This window comes from Suillus bovinus, assembly GCF_016758785.1.
Source record: "Suillus bovinus strain UH-Sbo-P2 chromosome Unknown EDB93scaffold_31, whole genome shotgun sequence".
Taxonomy (NCBI): Eukaryota; Fungi; Basidiomycota; class Agaricomycetes; order Boletales; family Suillaceae; genus Suillus; species Suillus bovinus.
Window position 1 is genome coordinate 115818 of NW_024542087.1, and position 15038 is coordinate 130855.

The 15038-nt window shown below is 50.5% G+C and overlaps 6 protein-coding genes across 6 annotated transcripts; 4 read left to right on the plus strand and 2 right to left on the minus strand.

Annotated features, from left to right (window-relative positions):
* Positions 1-148: 148 nt before the first annotated feature.
* On the plus strand, positions 149-4023 carry EDB93DRAFT_1086122 (uncharacterized protein; the record flags this gene model as incomplete). The annotated part of the gene is made up of 6 exons (XM_041445957.1): positions 149-523; positions 559-724; positions 780-1343; positions 1396-3346; positions 3397-3680; positions 3746-4023. The coding sequence occupies 6 exons, from the start codon at positions 149-151 to the stop codon at positions 4021-4023; spliced, it is 3618 nt and encodes a 1205-aa protein (XP_041307254.1).
* Positions 4024-4227: 204 nt separating this feature from the next.
* EDB93DRAFT_463874 (uncharacterized protein) lies at positions 4228-6837 on the minus strand. Its single transcript, XM_041456464.1, has one exon. The coding sequence runs from the start codon at positions 6526-6528 to the stop codon at positions 4375-4377; it is 2154 nt and encodes a 717-aa protein (XP_041307255.1). The 5' UTR covers positions 6529-6837; the 3' UTR covers positions 4228-4374.
* EDB93DRAFT_1148511 (band 7 family-domain-containing protein) lies at positions 6834-8250 on the plus strand. Its single transcript, XM_041449579.1, has 9 exons — positions 6834-6956; positions 7015-7118; positions 7169-7246; positions 7294-7506; positions 7556-7651; positions 7699-7710; positions 7764-7794; positions 7840-7871; positions 7922-8250. The coding sequence occupies exons 1-9, from the start codon at positions 6923-6925 to the stop codon at positions 8132-8134; spliced, it is 813 nt and encodes a 270-aa protein (XP_041307256.1). The 5' UTR covers positions 6834-6922; the 3' UTR covers positions 8135-8250.
* Positions 8233-10392, plus strand: EDB93DRAFT_1206492 (uncharacterized protein). The gene is made up of 5 exons (XM_041450993.1): positions 8233-8399; positions 8455-8529; positions 8577-9515; positions 9572-9827; positions 9883-10392. Exons 2-5 carry the CDS (start codon positions 8488-8490, stop codon positions 9927-9929), a joined length of 1284 nt encoding a protein of 427 aa, XP_041307257.1. The 5' UTR covers positions 8233-8399; positions 8455-8487; the 3' UTR covers positions 9930-10392.
* Positions 10393-10469: 77 nt separating this feature from the next.
* Positions 10470-11455, minus strand: EDB93DRAFT_1250808 (ATG16-domain-containing protein; the record flags this gene model as incomplete). Its single annotated transcript, XM_041453066.1, has 4 exons — positions 10470-10817; positions 10866-11124; positions 11182-11311; positions 11365-11455. 4 exons carry the CDS (start codon positions 11453-11455, stop codon positions 10470-10472), a joined length of 828 nt encoding a protein of 275 aa, XP_041307258.1.
* Positions 11456-12307: 852 nt separating this feature from the next.
* EDB93DRAFT_1148516 (vacuolar protein 8) lies at positions 12308-15032 on the plus strand. Its single transcript, XM_041449580.1, has 9 exons — positions 12308-12465; positions 12522-12608; positions 12659-12895; positions 12958-13080; positions 13187-13309; positions 13360-13611; positions 13662-14036; positions 14086-14208; positions 14257-15032. Exons 1-9 carry the CDS (start codon positions 12432-12434, stop codon positions 14754-14756), a joined length of 1854 nt encoding a protein of 617 aa, XP_041307259.1. The 5' UTR covers positions 12308-12431; the 3' UTR covers positions 14757-15032.
* Positions 15033-15038: the final 6 nt, after the last annotated feature.

The window sequence follows — 15038 nt, forward strand, 5'->3', positions numbered from 1 at the left end:
GCCCTAAATTCAGATCGCGTCCTATGATATCCTATTTTCCACGGAAACGTGCAAACCATACTACTGAGATTTTTCGCTAGTCACTTCTTGCACTAAGCAATAGCTATTAGAATCGATCGTTCTGCACTAATCACCACAATACTGCAAAATGGCAACTACAACCATGCATTTTGGCCCCGAGTGGATGCGGGCGAAGCCACAAAATACTGCCGCTCGTCCCCAAGCACCTCCTTCTCCACCTCCGGCAACTTCTAATACACAGCAAACGAACGCGTCAACTTACTCTGCACTCGTTACACCTGCTGCCGCACCAGAGCCTGAGAAACGCGATGAATGCCGTCCGTTCAGATATTCAAAGGAAGCAATGCTCAGAATCTACAAAGAGGGTGGCGGGAGAGGCGGTCTGGGATTAGAGGTGGAAAGATGGGAGGGTATTGTACATGAGGTCAGCAGTGAACCCACAGGATTGCGCGAAATGAGCGACGCAGAAAAGAAGGTCAGGCAAATTGGACTTACAGTTTATGTCTTTGGCCTTATTAGCTCACACGAGGCATGTAGCTTTTTGCTGGGCCACTTAATTCCGAACTTCGGCGGCGCCAGTCTACCGACCTTATAAGCACGCTGTCATCACCATCTGACAGAACTAGGTTGAACCATTCCAATACCGGAGGAGGGAGTCCTATGAGAGGGTTTGGTCTCATGGGAAGGAGGAGAGACAGCACAGGTGAACACTGGCATGTCCCTCACCCGTGTCGTGACACTGATCAAGTTTTGTCAAGATCAACCACCACTTACACTACCTCGTAAACTGTCTGTGTCTAATACGCAAGGCAATTCTCCACGCGACGGAGCACTGCCTTCCCCTCGTACCCGAATAGGTGGCTTTGCTTCAGGATTTGACGGTGTTCTTAACGGTGGAGATTCTTGGATGGCTAGACGACGAACATCGGAGAGTGTACTGAAAGTTGGGGCAGCATCTACCGGGACCCATCCGGAAAGCAGAGAAGAGGATGCGAAAGGACATAACATCAAAGAAGAAGAGGAAAAACACCCAGTACAAAATACCACGCTCCAGCCTAGCCCTTCTGCCGCTTCTCAATCATCTCTAATCCCTGATGCCCTGCGTCCAGACAGCACAAGCAACAGTCCAAGCCCGCGATCCGCGCTAAGTGCAGATTCTGTGTCACATCGTATGACTGGAATGAATCTTAGTGAAAATGAGCGGACCAACGCGAACTTCCATCCCAACCCGGTGGCCGACAGTCTGATGACGGGTCCACCACCGGGTCTGGATCCAGCTAGCATTGAGTGGTCGTACCTGGATCCTCAAGGTCAAGTGCAAGGTGAGTTCTTCAGATTGCAGCCATGAGTTCCAGAGGTGATGTTCTTTCCCAGGTCCTTTCAAAGCTGATTTAATGCAGAAATGGTTTGATGAGGGCTATTTCACCCCCGACCTCCTGATGAAGCGTACTCACATTGATCGAGAATGGACGGCGGTTGGGATTCTCGACCAGCAGTCCGCTGGTGGCAAAATATTTCTTTCACAATTCCCAACTTCCGCCGTACCTCCTGGTCTCAGTATCCGTACCGATTCCTCACAGAATTTCTCCCCTGCCCAGAATTTCTCCCCCGCTCATGATCACAATACATTCAGTGGATACCAGCCTGTACCAACTCGGACTCTCCGTGCTGCGACATTGGACCCATACCTTAATAGTGCCTCTCCTTCAGATTCTCCCTCCTCGTCCTTTGGTGGCGGGAGGTTCGGCAACGGCTCCCCCGATACTTCTGCATTGGCGGGGAGAGTTGGGAACATCTACACTGGTGATTCGGGACTCGTTGCCCACAATTTTACTGGAAATCCAGGTCCGTTCGGTCCAGTTGGGGACCCCCGCTCGTCGTTCAACACCCTGGCACCCGGCAGAACTTCATCACTGGACACATTCAACACCTATAAGAACAACAGTAACTCCCAATGGCCACCGTCTATGACCCAGAATGTACAGCATTTTGGCGGCAGTGAGCATTCCCTTGCGACTGGTTTCAACAATAACATCGGCTCAGGCGTCATGCCGGTGCCGGTGCCAATTGCGCAGAGTCACTCTTTCACACAGGAGTCTTCGTATGGCGATGGAACGTACAGCGCTATGGGCAGTCTTGGCGCCTCGCATGACTCACCCATTGCACGGCACCCTGTCGAGGTGAATGGGTTAGGCTTCAACAACCTAGGGATGAACGGCTCACCTTATGTGCAACACTTTTCTCAGTCCCCTGTTGTGCCGCAGCAGCGCTCGTCTACATCGCCGTTTGGTGAAGTTCTCACAAAGGTCGCTGAATCGCCTGCCGTGCAGCCTGAGAATGTGTCATCGCCCTGGGGCGCACCCGAGCCTGCTACTGTACGCCGCCCATTGGTTGAAATCCCTACCCCGCCCCCTGTTGCCAAGGCAACTCCAGCTGCCTGGAGTCAACCTCCGCAATCCGCGCGTAATGCCCCCAAGGCAAAAGAACCTTCTCCATGGCTGACAGCCTCCCTAGGCGTCGTTGATGATGGATGGCGCGAAGTTCCTGGGCCAAATAGTCTCACTGTGAGCAACCTCGGGCAGCACAATAAGATGTTTGAGGATGTGGATGAGGAGTCCAACGTTGCTGTGTCGCCCATTGCAGAAACGGAGGAGGAAGCTGCGACTTCACCCGTACCTGTGTCAAACATACCTCAGCCAGCGCCTGTGGTCCCGGCTCTTGCTCCACATAATGAGCCCCCGGCATCTACGGCCCCCAAAGCCAAAGTCAAATCTACCATTCGCGAGACCCAAGCCCCCGCCCCAGCTTCAGCACTGAAATCTACACCTCCCGCACCCACACCTGCCCTAAAGAGCCCATCTCCCGTTCCAAAGCCTGCGTGGGCGACTGAAGATGATGCGAAAAAGGGCAAGGCATCGCTCGGTCTACGCGAGATCCAGGAGGCAGAGGCAAAGAAGGCAGAGGCACGTAAGGTTGCAGAGCGCGAGCGGCTTGCACGCGCCAATGTGCCGCCCTCACCTGCTGTCATCGAGGATGCTCAACCGTTTACCGCATCATGGGGACTTCCGACCTCTCAAACGGGTGCACGAGCTGCTGTGATACCAAGAGGTGGAGAAGCTGCAGCAACACCTGCGGCGAATGCTCCAGTGTGGACATCAACGACTACGGCGCCTGCCAAGAAAACGATGAAGGAGATACAGGAGGAAGAAGAGCGCCGGAAGAAGATGGGATTGAAGGATTCAATGGCAGCGACGGCTGCAAGGCGCGGATATGCAGAGACTACTTTCAAGGTATGTACAAAAACCTCTACGACACGGGACTGCTTGTTGATTTTCTTTGGAATGTTTTGCAGGTAGTTCCCAGTGCACAGGCTAGTGGTGGGGCATGGACGACGGTCGGTGCAAATGGCAAGACAAACGCACCCGTAACTATTCCTGCACCCGCACCAGCGCCTGCTCGTCCAGTTGCTACGTCATCCATATCCACACAAGCAGCGCCTACGCCTCGCCCCAATGGGACAGCAGTCCGCTCGACATCGCAGACCTTCACGAAGGCTACTGCTGCCACACCACGGGTGGACGACACGCCCAGTTCGTCTTCCAGCGATTTCCTCAAGTGGTTGAGCGATACACTGAAAGGGCTCAATCATTCAGTAAACCGTGAGTCATTCTCCAAGATCGCTTCATTAAATATTCTGATATATGATATTATTTCGGGTGAGCAGTGGAAGATATCACACAGATGCTCCTTTCTTTTCCTCTTGACCCAGACCCTTCTACATCAGAAATCATTTCCGACCTGATCTATGCGAATAGCACTACGCTTGATGGGCGGAGGTTTGCGGCAGAGTTCGTCAAGCGCCGCCGGGCTAGTGGGACAGCCGGACCAGGATCATATGGGAACGGGAAAGTGTCGATCGCAGATGTGGTGAAGACGGCGCCACGGGCTGCTCAGCCAGAATGGGGCTTCAAGGTGGTAAATAAGAAGAAGAAGAGGGCGTGAGGTGGAGTAGGAGTAGGGGAGGGATTGGAGAATGTTTTTTAGTGTTACATGCATACTCATGCTCAGACACTTGTTCACTTGTTTTAACATCATCTCATGAATTAATTTTCTATGCTCATCCTAGCTGAGCATTGACACGATCTCCACATTCGAGCAGAGTACTACTCCCTTGACGCGCGTCATGGAGTTTAAATAAAATAATCACTTAGGGTCCTCCGACAATTTGTGCAACATATTACATGTATTGAGTAGCTGTTTTGGTTTAGTACTATACATTATACAAGCAAATCGTGCCAGAACATAAGTAAAACTCAAAGAAAACAGAATCCGCTCAATACGACCCACTCGTGCTCAGAGAAGGAGGAATGTATCTACTTCCGTCTCACTGACGGGAGACGAAGATGCGGGCAATTCCTCGCTCGAATACGACTCTAGCACGTTCACCTCCGAAGGACGATCAGATTCCAAGAAAGACGTCGTCGCCGCCGCCGGTACCAACGATACCGGCTCATCTGCAGTATATGCCACCTCCGCGGGGATATCAGCGTCCTCATGGGTTGAAGTCTCAGAATCGGGAAGAGAGACACCGAGTGTGTTTTTGGAATGTGAATCGGAGGTATCGAGTGGAGGTGGCGTTGGGTGCGTTACGGATGGGGATGTGGTGGGTGGGTTGGTGGCCTCGATGATTACTGCGTCCTCAAAGACAGAGACGGTGCTGACTTCATCGACAAGCGGCACCTCGGACTCTTCTTCCTGCGGGACCGAAACCTCCTGAGGTGTCAACGTCTCGTAAACCTCAGAGAATGCTGTGGTAGTAGCGCTCGGCTCCGCCGCAGATGCGGTTGCGATCTCGATCGAAGCAGCGGGTACTTCGATAGTAGCGTCAAACACTGCAGGGTCTGCAATTGCTTCGATAGGAGAAGAGGCGGCGGAAGCGAGTGCTTCGACTGGCAGTGCAGGGACAAAGACGTTGGTAGGAACTTCATCTATAACGGGGACCTTGTTGGGTGAAAGATCCGCAGAGGTAAGATTCTCCGGCTCCGAGGGCTGCTCGACAGGCACCGTAACAGCGACAGGCTCTGACTTCCTGGCACGAGCACGCCCCCTTCGCTCTTCTACACCTTTCTCAAGCTCTTCTAGCGCTTGCTCTACGCGAGCTACAACTGCGCGCCTTGCGTCTCTCACTACATGTGACCCAAAGCTGGGGACGTCGTCCAAGTCTGCCAGGAGCAGCGACAACGCATGCTCCTGAGCGCGGAGAGGTGCGTTTCTTGCAGTGTATGTTAAAGCAAATGTATCATCGGTATCAAGAGCTGAATAAGCTGGCGATGACGAGCGCGAAGGAGAGAAGTCGAGCTCAGCAGGGAACTGAAAGTCAGCGAGGAGTGCCTCCAGACGGGATAGGATGGAAGTAATCTGAGAGAGGGAAGTTTCAATCTGTGCTGGAGGTGCAGAAAGTTCTTCTTCGACGTCAGATTCAGGGGTTTCTTTGGCTTTTCCCTTTCCCTTGTGTGAAGAGGTAGTGCCCTCTTCCTCAACATTGACCTCAGTAGAGGTAGGGGCAGCGAATGTTACTGGAGCGCTTTGGACAGGAGTGTCTGTCGAAGTGCCTTCAGACAGACCAGCAAGAATCGACTGCAAGGTATTGCTCAATTCAGACTGGTACTGGTTCATCAGACGCTCCTCGAATCTGTCCTTGAGGCTTCCGTCGGAGTCAGGGATCTCCTTGGCTTTTCCCTTCCCCTCGTATGAGGAGATGGTTGGCTCTTTGTTGACGTAGACCTCCGTGGGGGTAGCGGTAGCGGATGTTACTGGAACGTGTTGGACAGGAGCTTTCGAGTCGCTTGAAGCGCCTTCAGAGAGACGGTCAAAGATCGACTGTAACTCTGACATACGACCCTCAAGCCTGTTTTGAGGGCAAGGCTGGTTCTGGAGAGGGGCCATTGAGGTGGAAGTTGTGGCTTGAGTAGGCAATTCCTTGGATCGTTGTAAGTCAAACGAACTAGAGTCAGTGGACAAGAGTGAACATACAGCATCCACAGGCAAGCCGCAAGGCCAATATGCACTGAGATATGGTTCAGCATGTGCGAGGAAGCTGTTAGCCTCTGCAGCGCGGCGACGGGCACGGAGTTCTCGCTCCATTTCTTGTTGCTTGCATTGAGCCTGTAAAGCAGCATACCACCCTCGGATAGCGGGGTTGTGTTCGCGATGGAGTTTCTGGATTGCAGCCTTGCGGGCGGCCCTGGAGAGTGCAAGCTCGTACTCGTACTCAGCAAGATCATGTGTAGTATAGCCGTAGTACGGCTCGCGGGTATGAAGGTAGTCATTGCGTTCTAGTACACGGTCAAGCAGGCCATTTATACTGCGCAGTTGGTGAATGCTTTGCTGGCTTGGATAAAGAGCATTTGGGAAGGGTTGATTCCTAAGCTGTTGACGGCGAGCCCATGCACGTTGGCGTGGAGCATAAGGGTCGACAGAGCAGTGGGGAGCAGCGAATACTAACATTGTGAATTGAATGAGATGAGTTGATGGGAGATGTCATTTTGAGCAGTAAATTTATATGCCAGGACTGTGGACTGTGGAATGACGAATCTGCTTAGTGGTATGTACGCGTAATGGACAGACGCGTCCATCAACTCATCGTCAATTCCACTAAATTCGAGAAGTTACCAGATTAGGAAGGTCATACCTGTGACCACTGCTGGCGGTGAGCGCTGCAAAGTATCAAGAACTGAGTACTCACTAACACTCGAGCGCTCACTCATGGAAGGCAAGCCAGAGTAATTGTAGCTACTTGGATTAGGATGAGCAGTCGACACCAAATATTGAACCGCGCGGCTCGGCAAAATGGCGGCAAGACACGTTGTGTCGTGTTTGGCTCTCCTTCCTTCTCTCCTTCATGGCCTTTCCACAAGCTGCAAGTCGTTTCCTCGGTACGAAACTATTTCAATAGATTTAAGAGATTGGCTTTTTAACACATTGTTGCTAAAGTACCCCTTGGCCTGGCTTTTGCCGTTGCGCAAGCCAGTATTTACGATGTGCCAGGTGGTTTCCGGGCAGTCATGTTTGACCGTTTTTCTGGTGTAAAGGACAAGGTATTCAAACTCTTTAATGAGACTGCCACTTTATAGACCATCCAATACAGCCCACTAGTGAAGGTACCCACTTCCTTGTTCCATGGCTGCAGAGAGCAATCTTGTATGACTGCCGGATTAAACCCCGTGTACGTCATTTTCGTTACAACTATCCTTCTGCTCAAAAATTATCTAGAATATCTCAACGACCACCGGTTCAAAAGACTTGCAAATGGTCTCCATCACACTTCGTGTCCTGTCCCGACCAGACGTCGAGCATCTACCTCGTATTTACCAAAGCCTCGGCATGGATTATGATGAACGTGTCCTACCTTCCATCGGGAATGAAGTCCTAAAGGCTATCGTGGCACAATTTGACGCTGCTGAATTGATTACCCAGCGTGAGGTGGTATGTCGCCGTTCGTTATCGTCGCGTCAGATCCATAGAGCTTGCACAGGTCTCGTCAAGAATACGCGCAGACTTGCTACAACGTGCTGGCGAGTTTAACATCAAGCTGGAGGATGTATCCATCACCCATCTCACATTTGGAAAGGTCCGTAGTCCTTGGATTTTATATCATCCAACTGACACCCTTTGTAGGAATTCACCCAGGTTCGCACGAGGCTACGACATGCTGGTTCTTTACTAATCGACTTTACATACAGGCTGTTGAAGCCAAGCAAATAGCACAGCAAGGTAAGTTCCAGCTGCTTATTACTATGACAATCTAACGTGTTGCAGATGCCGAGAGAGCCAAGTTCATCGTCGAAAAGGTGGGTTCTTGGTAAGGAGCTATCCTGATCAGGTTACTGACGGCATGCAGGCGGAGCAAGAGCGTCAGGCCGCTGTGATTCGTGCGGAAGGTGAGGCAGAAGCAGCAGCAACGATTTCAAAGGCCATGGACAAGGCTGGAGATGCTTTCATTGCACTTCGTAAAATAGAGGCGAGCAAGGCGATCGTGCAGAGCTTGGCTGCCAATGGGAACGTGACATATATTCCGAGCAGTGGTGTGTTGTTAAACGTACCGACAAAGTAGTTCATCTACAAAGTTTCTATTACTATTGAATTGAAATCGGCGATGACCGTGGGATGAATTCCCATGGGGTGATGTGGTGAAAAATGGGATTGTAGTAAAAAGATCTTAGCAGTCGACGACGAAGTGCGAAGAGGCCAACGACGTCGTTCAAAGTCTCTCTTGTTCTCTTTTTCTTTGTCTCTTTCTCTCTCTTCTCGTGTTTTTCATTTTTCTGTCTATTCTCGACGGACAATCCTTCTCTCTGATTTCAGTAATCAATTCTCCTGTGCGTCTTTTCATTTCCTCATCAATCTGAGCTCCCAGCTCACTCAAATTTACAGCCTCTCATTCTCATTCCCTATCCATATTAAATCATGAATCCAATGGGTGGTATGGGTGGTCATGCGGAGGCACCAGTGAGTAACAATCCTCAAGCCCATAGATATGGTCTCATGCATGGCAGCGGAGGGCCCATCTTTACGTTGGGAATCTTAGTCCAAGAGTCACCGAGTACATGCTCACAGAGATCTTTGCCGTTGCTGGTGCAGTTCAACACGTCAAAATCATCCCTGACCGCAACTACCAGCATGGTGGTCTCAACTACGGTTTCGTCGAGTACATCGACATGCGCGCAGCTGAGACTGCTCTCCAAACCCTTAATGGACGCAAGATCTTCGACACTGAGATTCGCGTTAACTGGGCCTATCAAGGCCAACAAAACAAGGAGGACACTACCGGTCACTATCACGTTTTCGTCGGTGACCTCAGCCCAGAAGTCAACGATGAGGTCCTCGGAAAGGCTTTCAACGCGTTTTGCACAATGTCCGACGCTCGCGTGATGTGGGATATGAACTCGGGAAAATCTCGCGGTTATGGTTTCCTTGCGTTCAGGGATAAGACCGATGCTGAGCAGGCCATCGCGACTATGAATGGCGAATGGCTCGGCTCACGTGCTATCCGTGTCAACTGGGCAAATCAGAAAACTCAAGGAGGGCTGCCTGCCCCTCCACGCCCTGGAGGCAGTGTCGGCACCGCACCCGCCCCCATTAACTTCCAGGGTGGGCCCCTCTCTTATGAATCCGTTGTCCAGCAGACTCCTTCATATAACTCCACTGTTTACGTCGGAAACCTCGTCCCGTATTGCACCCAAGCAGATCTCATTCCGCTGTTCCAGTCTATCGGGTACCTCTCGGAGATTCGCATGCAGGCAGATCGCGGATTTGCATTCGTCAAGCTGGATACGCACGAGCACGCTGCCATGGCTATTGTACAGCTGCAAGGGCAGATGGTCCACGGTCGTCCCATCAAGTGTAGTTGGGGTAAAGACCGGGCTGATGGGACTCCTGCCCAGCCCGGAGCGCCGCTTAGCCCGACGACTCCAGCAGCCCCTTATGGAAACATGGTGAGCATTTTCACTTGTAAAAATATTCCTCAGCGGGCTCACTGGTCCTATGACAGCCCATGTATGGAATACCACAGCCTAATACTTATGGCCAGTATGGGTTTGGTGGATACGGCGGTTTCCCTAACCAAGGTGCTGGCGGGTCGCCGACGCCTGGCATGCAACCTACTCCTGGTGCCGTCGGTTCTGGCCTTGGCGGTGCAGGAGCGGGTGGTGCGGACCCCTCTGCTGTTGGTGCTGGTGCTGCAGGTGCTGGCGCTCAATGGCCCACTGGAGATGCTGCTGCTAGCTACTATGCTAATTACTGGGGTGGTGAGTGTATTCTTTTCGCACGCACCAACCATCTCTTACCCAATTCTTTTTCCAGGATATTACGGTCAGCAAGGCCAAGGCGCCGAGGGCCAGGGTGCTTAAAGAATCCTTGTTTGCTCCATGTTTTATTCTTCCCATTCATCATCGATATCGATATCGTGCTCCTGCCTCTCGAATGTAGCCTGCGAACATCGTCCATTCAAGCCAAAGTATTTTTTCTCGTCTCGCTCGAATCCAAAATTGTGAAAGATGTGCTTTTTATGTTTGGTGACTTTATCCAAGAACAAACAGTATTATCCTTGTTTTTCTCCTCATTTTGTTATTGACTGGTTCCAATTATTCATTTCTCCTCCTGCGTCTCTTGCTAATGAAGTATTTCATTTCTCTCTTGTTCTTTTCTTCCTCGTTTCTCTCCGTCTCTGATTGTTGTTTGTGTATATGACCTCGGTAGATGTGCGGCTTCTCATTAAATTACGTCTACTCAACGGTGCAATAGGTTTTTTTGATAGCGAAGTCCACCACTTACCTGAAGTGTCTGATTACGATTGATTATTTGTCCATTCTGATGTTCCATGAGCCAAAGGGTATGTGATTATAAGGGGGTAGTATGTGCATGAAGTAGGGTCTACTCATCGTCCACCATCAACCATTCGGAGTCTGATCCAAGCTCGTCTCCCCCTGCAACTTTGTGCCATCCATCGATGTCTCCTCCACTGCCTCCCCCTCCTCCTTCACCCCATTTCCCGACAGCGAAGTACCGTTGCCTGATGCTAGTTTTCCATCTCCGCCATCACGCCAGTTAAGCACAGCCTGATGCCGCGAACGCATATCCTCATAGAAATCGTTTGCCTCGTTCATCTTGTTTGCTTGTGCCTGCTTATCATCTAGCCAGCGTTGAAGAAGTTTAGCATTATCCTTCGTTAGCGTCTGATTCCGTTCATCGATCTGGCCGAGTTCGAGCTGAAGCGTGTTGATCTCATCATGGAGGATCTATACACAAGATCAGGACCGATCAGAAAAAGAGAGATATAAGCGCACCTGTGCAGTACGATCTTTCTCGGCCATGAGCTCTGCATGCTGATCGACCTTCCTGCGCAGATGCGCGACTTCTTCGCGCGCTTTGCGAAGGTTCTCGGTCTCGATGCGTGATGCTTCTTCCTTTTCGCGGAGGGTTTCGTTCATGGCTAGCAGGCGCTGAGCATTCTGGCCTTGTGTCTTGTACACAGTCGCGAGCTCATCGCGGAGGGATGAAATTTGGGATTCGAGCGAGGCCATGTACGCTGCGCGTACAGGATTGCTATTACAGAAAACATAAGATCGACATGCGTGCGTTGGATGAGATGAATAAACCTACTCTTCGCTTGATGCTGTTCCAGGTACATGAACCGTCGAGGTACTTGGGTTCGTGCGAACTGAGCCGACGGCTTTGAGGAGAGATGCATTACGTTCTTTGAGGAGCTTGGTTTGTTGAGCGAGTCTGCGGTCTGAATTGGGGGGATCAGCGGAGTCTTATGGAATGTTGAATGATGGAGCGTACATTGTTCGATGATGGATGCGAACGCGTTTTGTTTTGCGTTTCGCTCTGATAGTCTGAGGCGGAGGAGCTCTTGCCAGGATGGCTCGGCCATGGAAAGTTTAGAATATGCGCACTACACCAATGACTCGAAGTTCGGTATACAGCGTGACAGGATCACAGTCACGCAGCTATGTCTTGAAAAGGATGGTAGTCTTCGTGTTGATACGCTACTTCCCCTGAAGAAATTCACTTGTATTTTAAGGAACGAGTATGATAAATAGTGCACAGGACATAAATGTATTGTCATGGATATTCGAGACTAGGATCGTAGTAATATCTCACAAGGAAATGAAAACTTACCGCATGAATCGCCGACGGGATTCACCTCCAATTAATAAGACATGATAGAGACCAGGAGGAGCGCTCTGGCTCCAACAGTCAGGATGACATTTCTCCGTGAAACTATCCTCGGAGAACGCGAAGAGGTTCTCGGGACTATGGCAATCAAAAGTCCCTGCCCGTATCGGTCAATTGAGCTGACCATCGGGAGACGGTAACCAAGAAGATGCGGAAATTCATTGGCAAGCACAGTCCAAGTGACGTCGAGACCACATAATTATGACAGATGTATATCTTGGCAATGATACATGTAGAAATGATTGCGCCTCGATGGTCAGGCGAAGATTCCGCCTTGAAAATGGTCTTGTATGTTTGTCTTCCCTCGACATTTGGAGCCTGGCACACAAAGACGCATCAGCAGAATCGGTACGCGCAGTTGGTTGCGCTTCAGCTACAGCTAACGAGCTATCCGTTCGCGATGCGAAATATTTCGTTAAAGATAGCTGGAGAAGTCTTGAAGTACAGGGTCGACGGCGACATAGTCGCACCATGCAAGTGTGTGACATGAGCGTGACCGGGCGGCGATTACCGCAGTTACCCACGAGATGTTTTGTAACGCAGACCAGTTGCTTGCCGTTCGTTGGCATACCTTTAATTTTCCTTTATACACCTTTGCCTATCCTCATCCCCTTTCTCCGTTCCTCTAGTCTTTCCTTATCCCTTTGTATACTTTCTGCTCGTCCAGAGTTATGGGCGCCGTCAGCAGCTGTTGTGAATCCTGTTGTAAGCTTTACAAACTCATAATATAGACTTGAATCCCCCTCATGAATTTCTACAAGTCCGCTCTAGAAGATCTCAGCAGTATGAGCCTCTTCTTCTCGAGAATGAACGAGAGGCAGTTGCAGACCTTCTTCAATATCTAGAGAGTATGTTTTCAACATAGCCAAAACTAACTTTGGCTCACATGGGCACATAGACCGCACAACCACCAACTTTTTTCAAGGCTCCCCACTCACCGCATTGACGACCCTCTCTTTTTCCGATAATGTCGACCTGCAGCGTAGTGCTGCACTTGCATTCGCCGAAATCACTGAGAAGGAGGTGCGCCCCGTGGGGCGGGATACGCTTGACCCAATTCTTTTCCTCCTGAGCAGCCAGGACACGGAAGTGCAGCGTGCTGCTAGTGCCGCCCTTGGGAACTTGGCCGTTAACAGTGCGTTACACCACGCTCATGCATGCTCCCTATCCTGCACATTACTGATGTCACGCGTGCAGCTGATAACAAGCTCCTCATCGTGAAACTCGGGGGCCTGGAGCCACTCATTCGTCAGATGCTGAGCCCAAACGTCGAGGTGCAGTGTAACGCGGTAGGCTGTGTCACCAACCTCGCAACACATGGTAAGTCCAGTCCATATCGATGGTGATTATCGATGATTGACCTGCTTCTAATCACTTGCGTGCCCTTCTGATTTGCTTCTGTCACTTGAACCTTTGACACCCTAAGATGATAATAAGACGAAGATTGCCAAGTCAGGCGCACTTGTGCCGCTTACTCGCTTAGCACGGTCCAAGGATATGCGCGTTCAAAGAAACGCTACTGGGGCCCTGCTAAACATGACCCACTCAGGTACGTAACTATTCCTATCGGATGACTCATTAATGAACGAAAATTTATAGATGAGAATCGACAGCAGCTTGTAAACGCCGGTGCCATCCCCGTGCTGGTGAGCTTGTTGAATTCGTTGGACACAGATGTCCAATATTATTGCACGACCGCATTGAGCAACATTGCGGTCGATGGAGCAAATAGAAAGAAACTCGCACAAAGCGAATCAAAGCTCGTTACGAGCTTGGTAGCTCTTATGGATAGTCCAAGTTTAAAGGTTCAGTGTCAAGCTGCCCTTGCTCTACGGAATTTGGCTAGTGATGGTACTTGTTCTCCTTTTTGATGTCTCTTCTGTTTAACATTGGTTTTGCAGAGAAATACCAACTAGAAATCGTCAAAGCTGACGGTCTTACTTCACTTCTCCGACTGCTCCAGTCTACTTACCTCCCACTCATCCTATCTTCTGCTGCATGTGTCCGTAATGTCTCCATCCACCCACAGAACGAGTCCCCTATCATCGAGTCCGGGTTCTTGCAACCACTCATTAACCTTTTGTCATTTAAAGACAATGAGGAGGTTCAATGCCACGCCATTTCCACCCTGCGTAATCTTGCTGCCAGCTCAGAGAAGAATAAGACGGCGATCGTGAAAGCAGGCGCCGTCCAGAGTATTAAAGAACTTGTGCTGGAAGTGCCAATGAATGTGCAGAGTGAGATGACTGCCTGTGTCGCCGTGTTGGCCCTGAGCGGTCAGTTACATGCGTTTCATGATGATCTCTCTACTGACGGGTTCGACAGATGAGCTTAAGGGCCAATTACTCGAGATGGGTATTTGTGAAGTGCTGATCCCATTGACGAATTCGCCTAGCTCGGAAGTCCAAGGCAACAGTGCTGCCGCCCTTGGTAACCTATCATCGAAAGGTGGGTTTAGCAGGGTTTGAATTTTCTAGGGATTGACCTTTTTTTCAGACGGCCGAACTGCATCTGACGACTACTCTGCATTTAACGACGTATGGGAGAAGCCTGATGGTGGCATGCACCGATATCTTTACAATTTCTTGACGAGCGCAGACGCCACTTTCCAGCACATTGCTGTTTGGACGATCGTGCAGCTACTGGAATCGGGAGATCCCCAATTGATCAGCAATATCCGCCTTTCTGGTCTTTTGAACCCTTCGATCAGGCAGCTCGCGCTGTCACGTACACCATCGGCAACGTCTTCCGTTGGTACGCCTCGCTCGCACCGGTCACAGTCACAATCATACGCAGATACCGATGCTGGCGATGGTCAGGGGGAGATCCAACTGCTTGCCCGACGGATCCTAGAGTTTGTTGATGGGGATGTTGATGGTGGACTTCCGCGAAGCGTGGCCGGATCTCATATGGCTGGGTCTTCTGTTAGCAGTGCCAGGGACGAGGAACTCAGAAGGAGCGTGCGGGAGGCATTCTCGACTGGTTCGCACCACTAGCCAGGGCGGCTAGTAGGAATGGTATATATCCTTCGTTCACGGCCTGGGCTTTGCCTTTCCGTTGTATATCCTTTGCCTTGTTCATCGTTGTGCATCTTTTCTTAATCGTATACTTATGTCTTTAGTTGTTTTTTTTTGTTTCGTGGTTCCGATGCCTCGTGTTGGTTGAACGGTGATGATTACGACTATGCTTGTGCATATAGTGACGAATAGACTTTACTGATTTAAGGACTTGCGCAGCTCTGTAATTTCCTAATGGAGTAATTTGAATGACTAAATTTG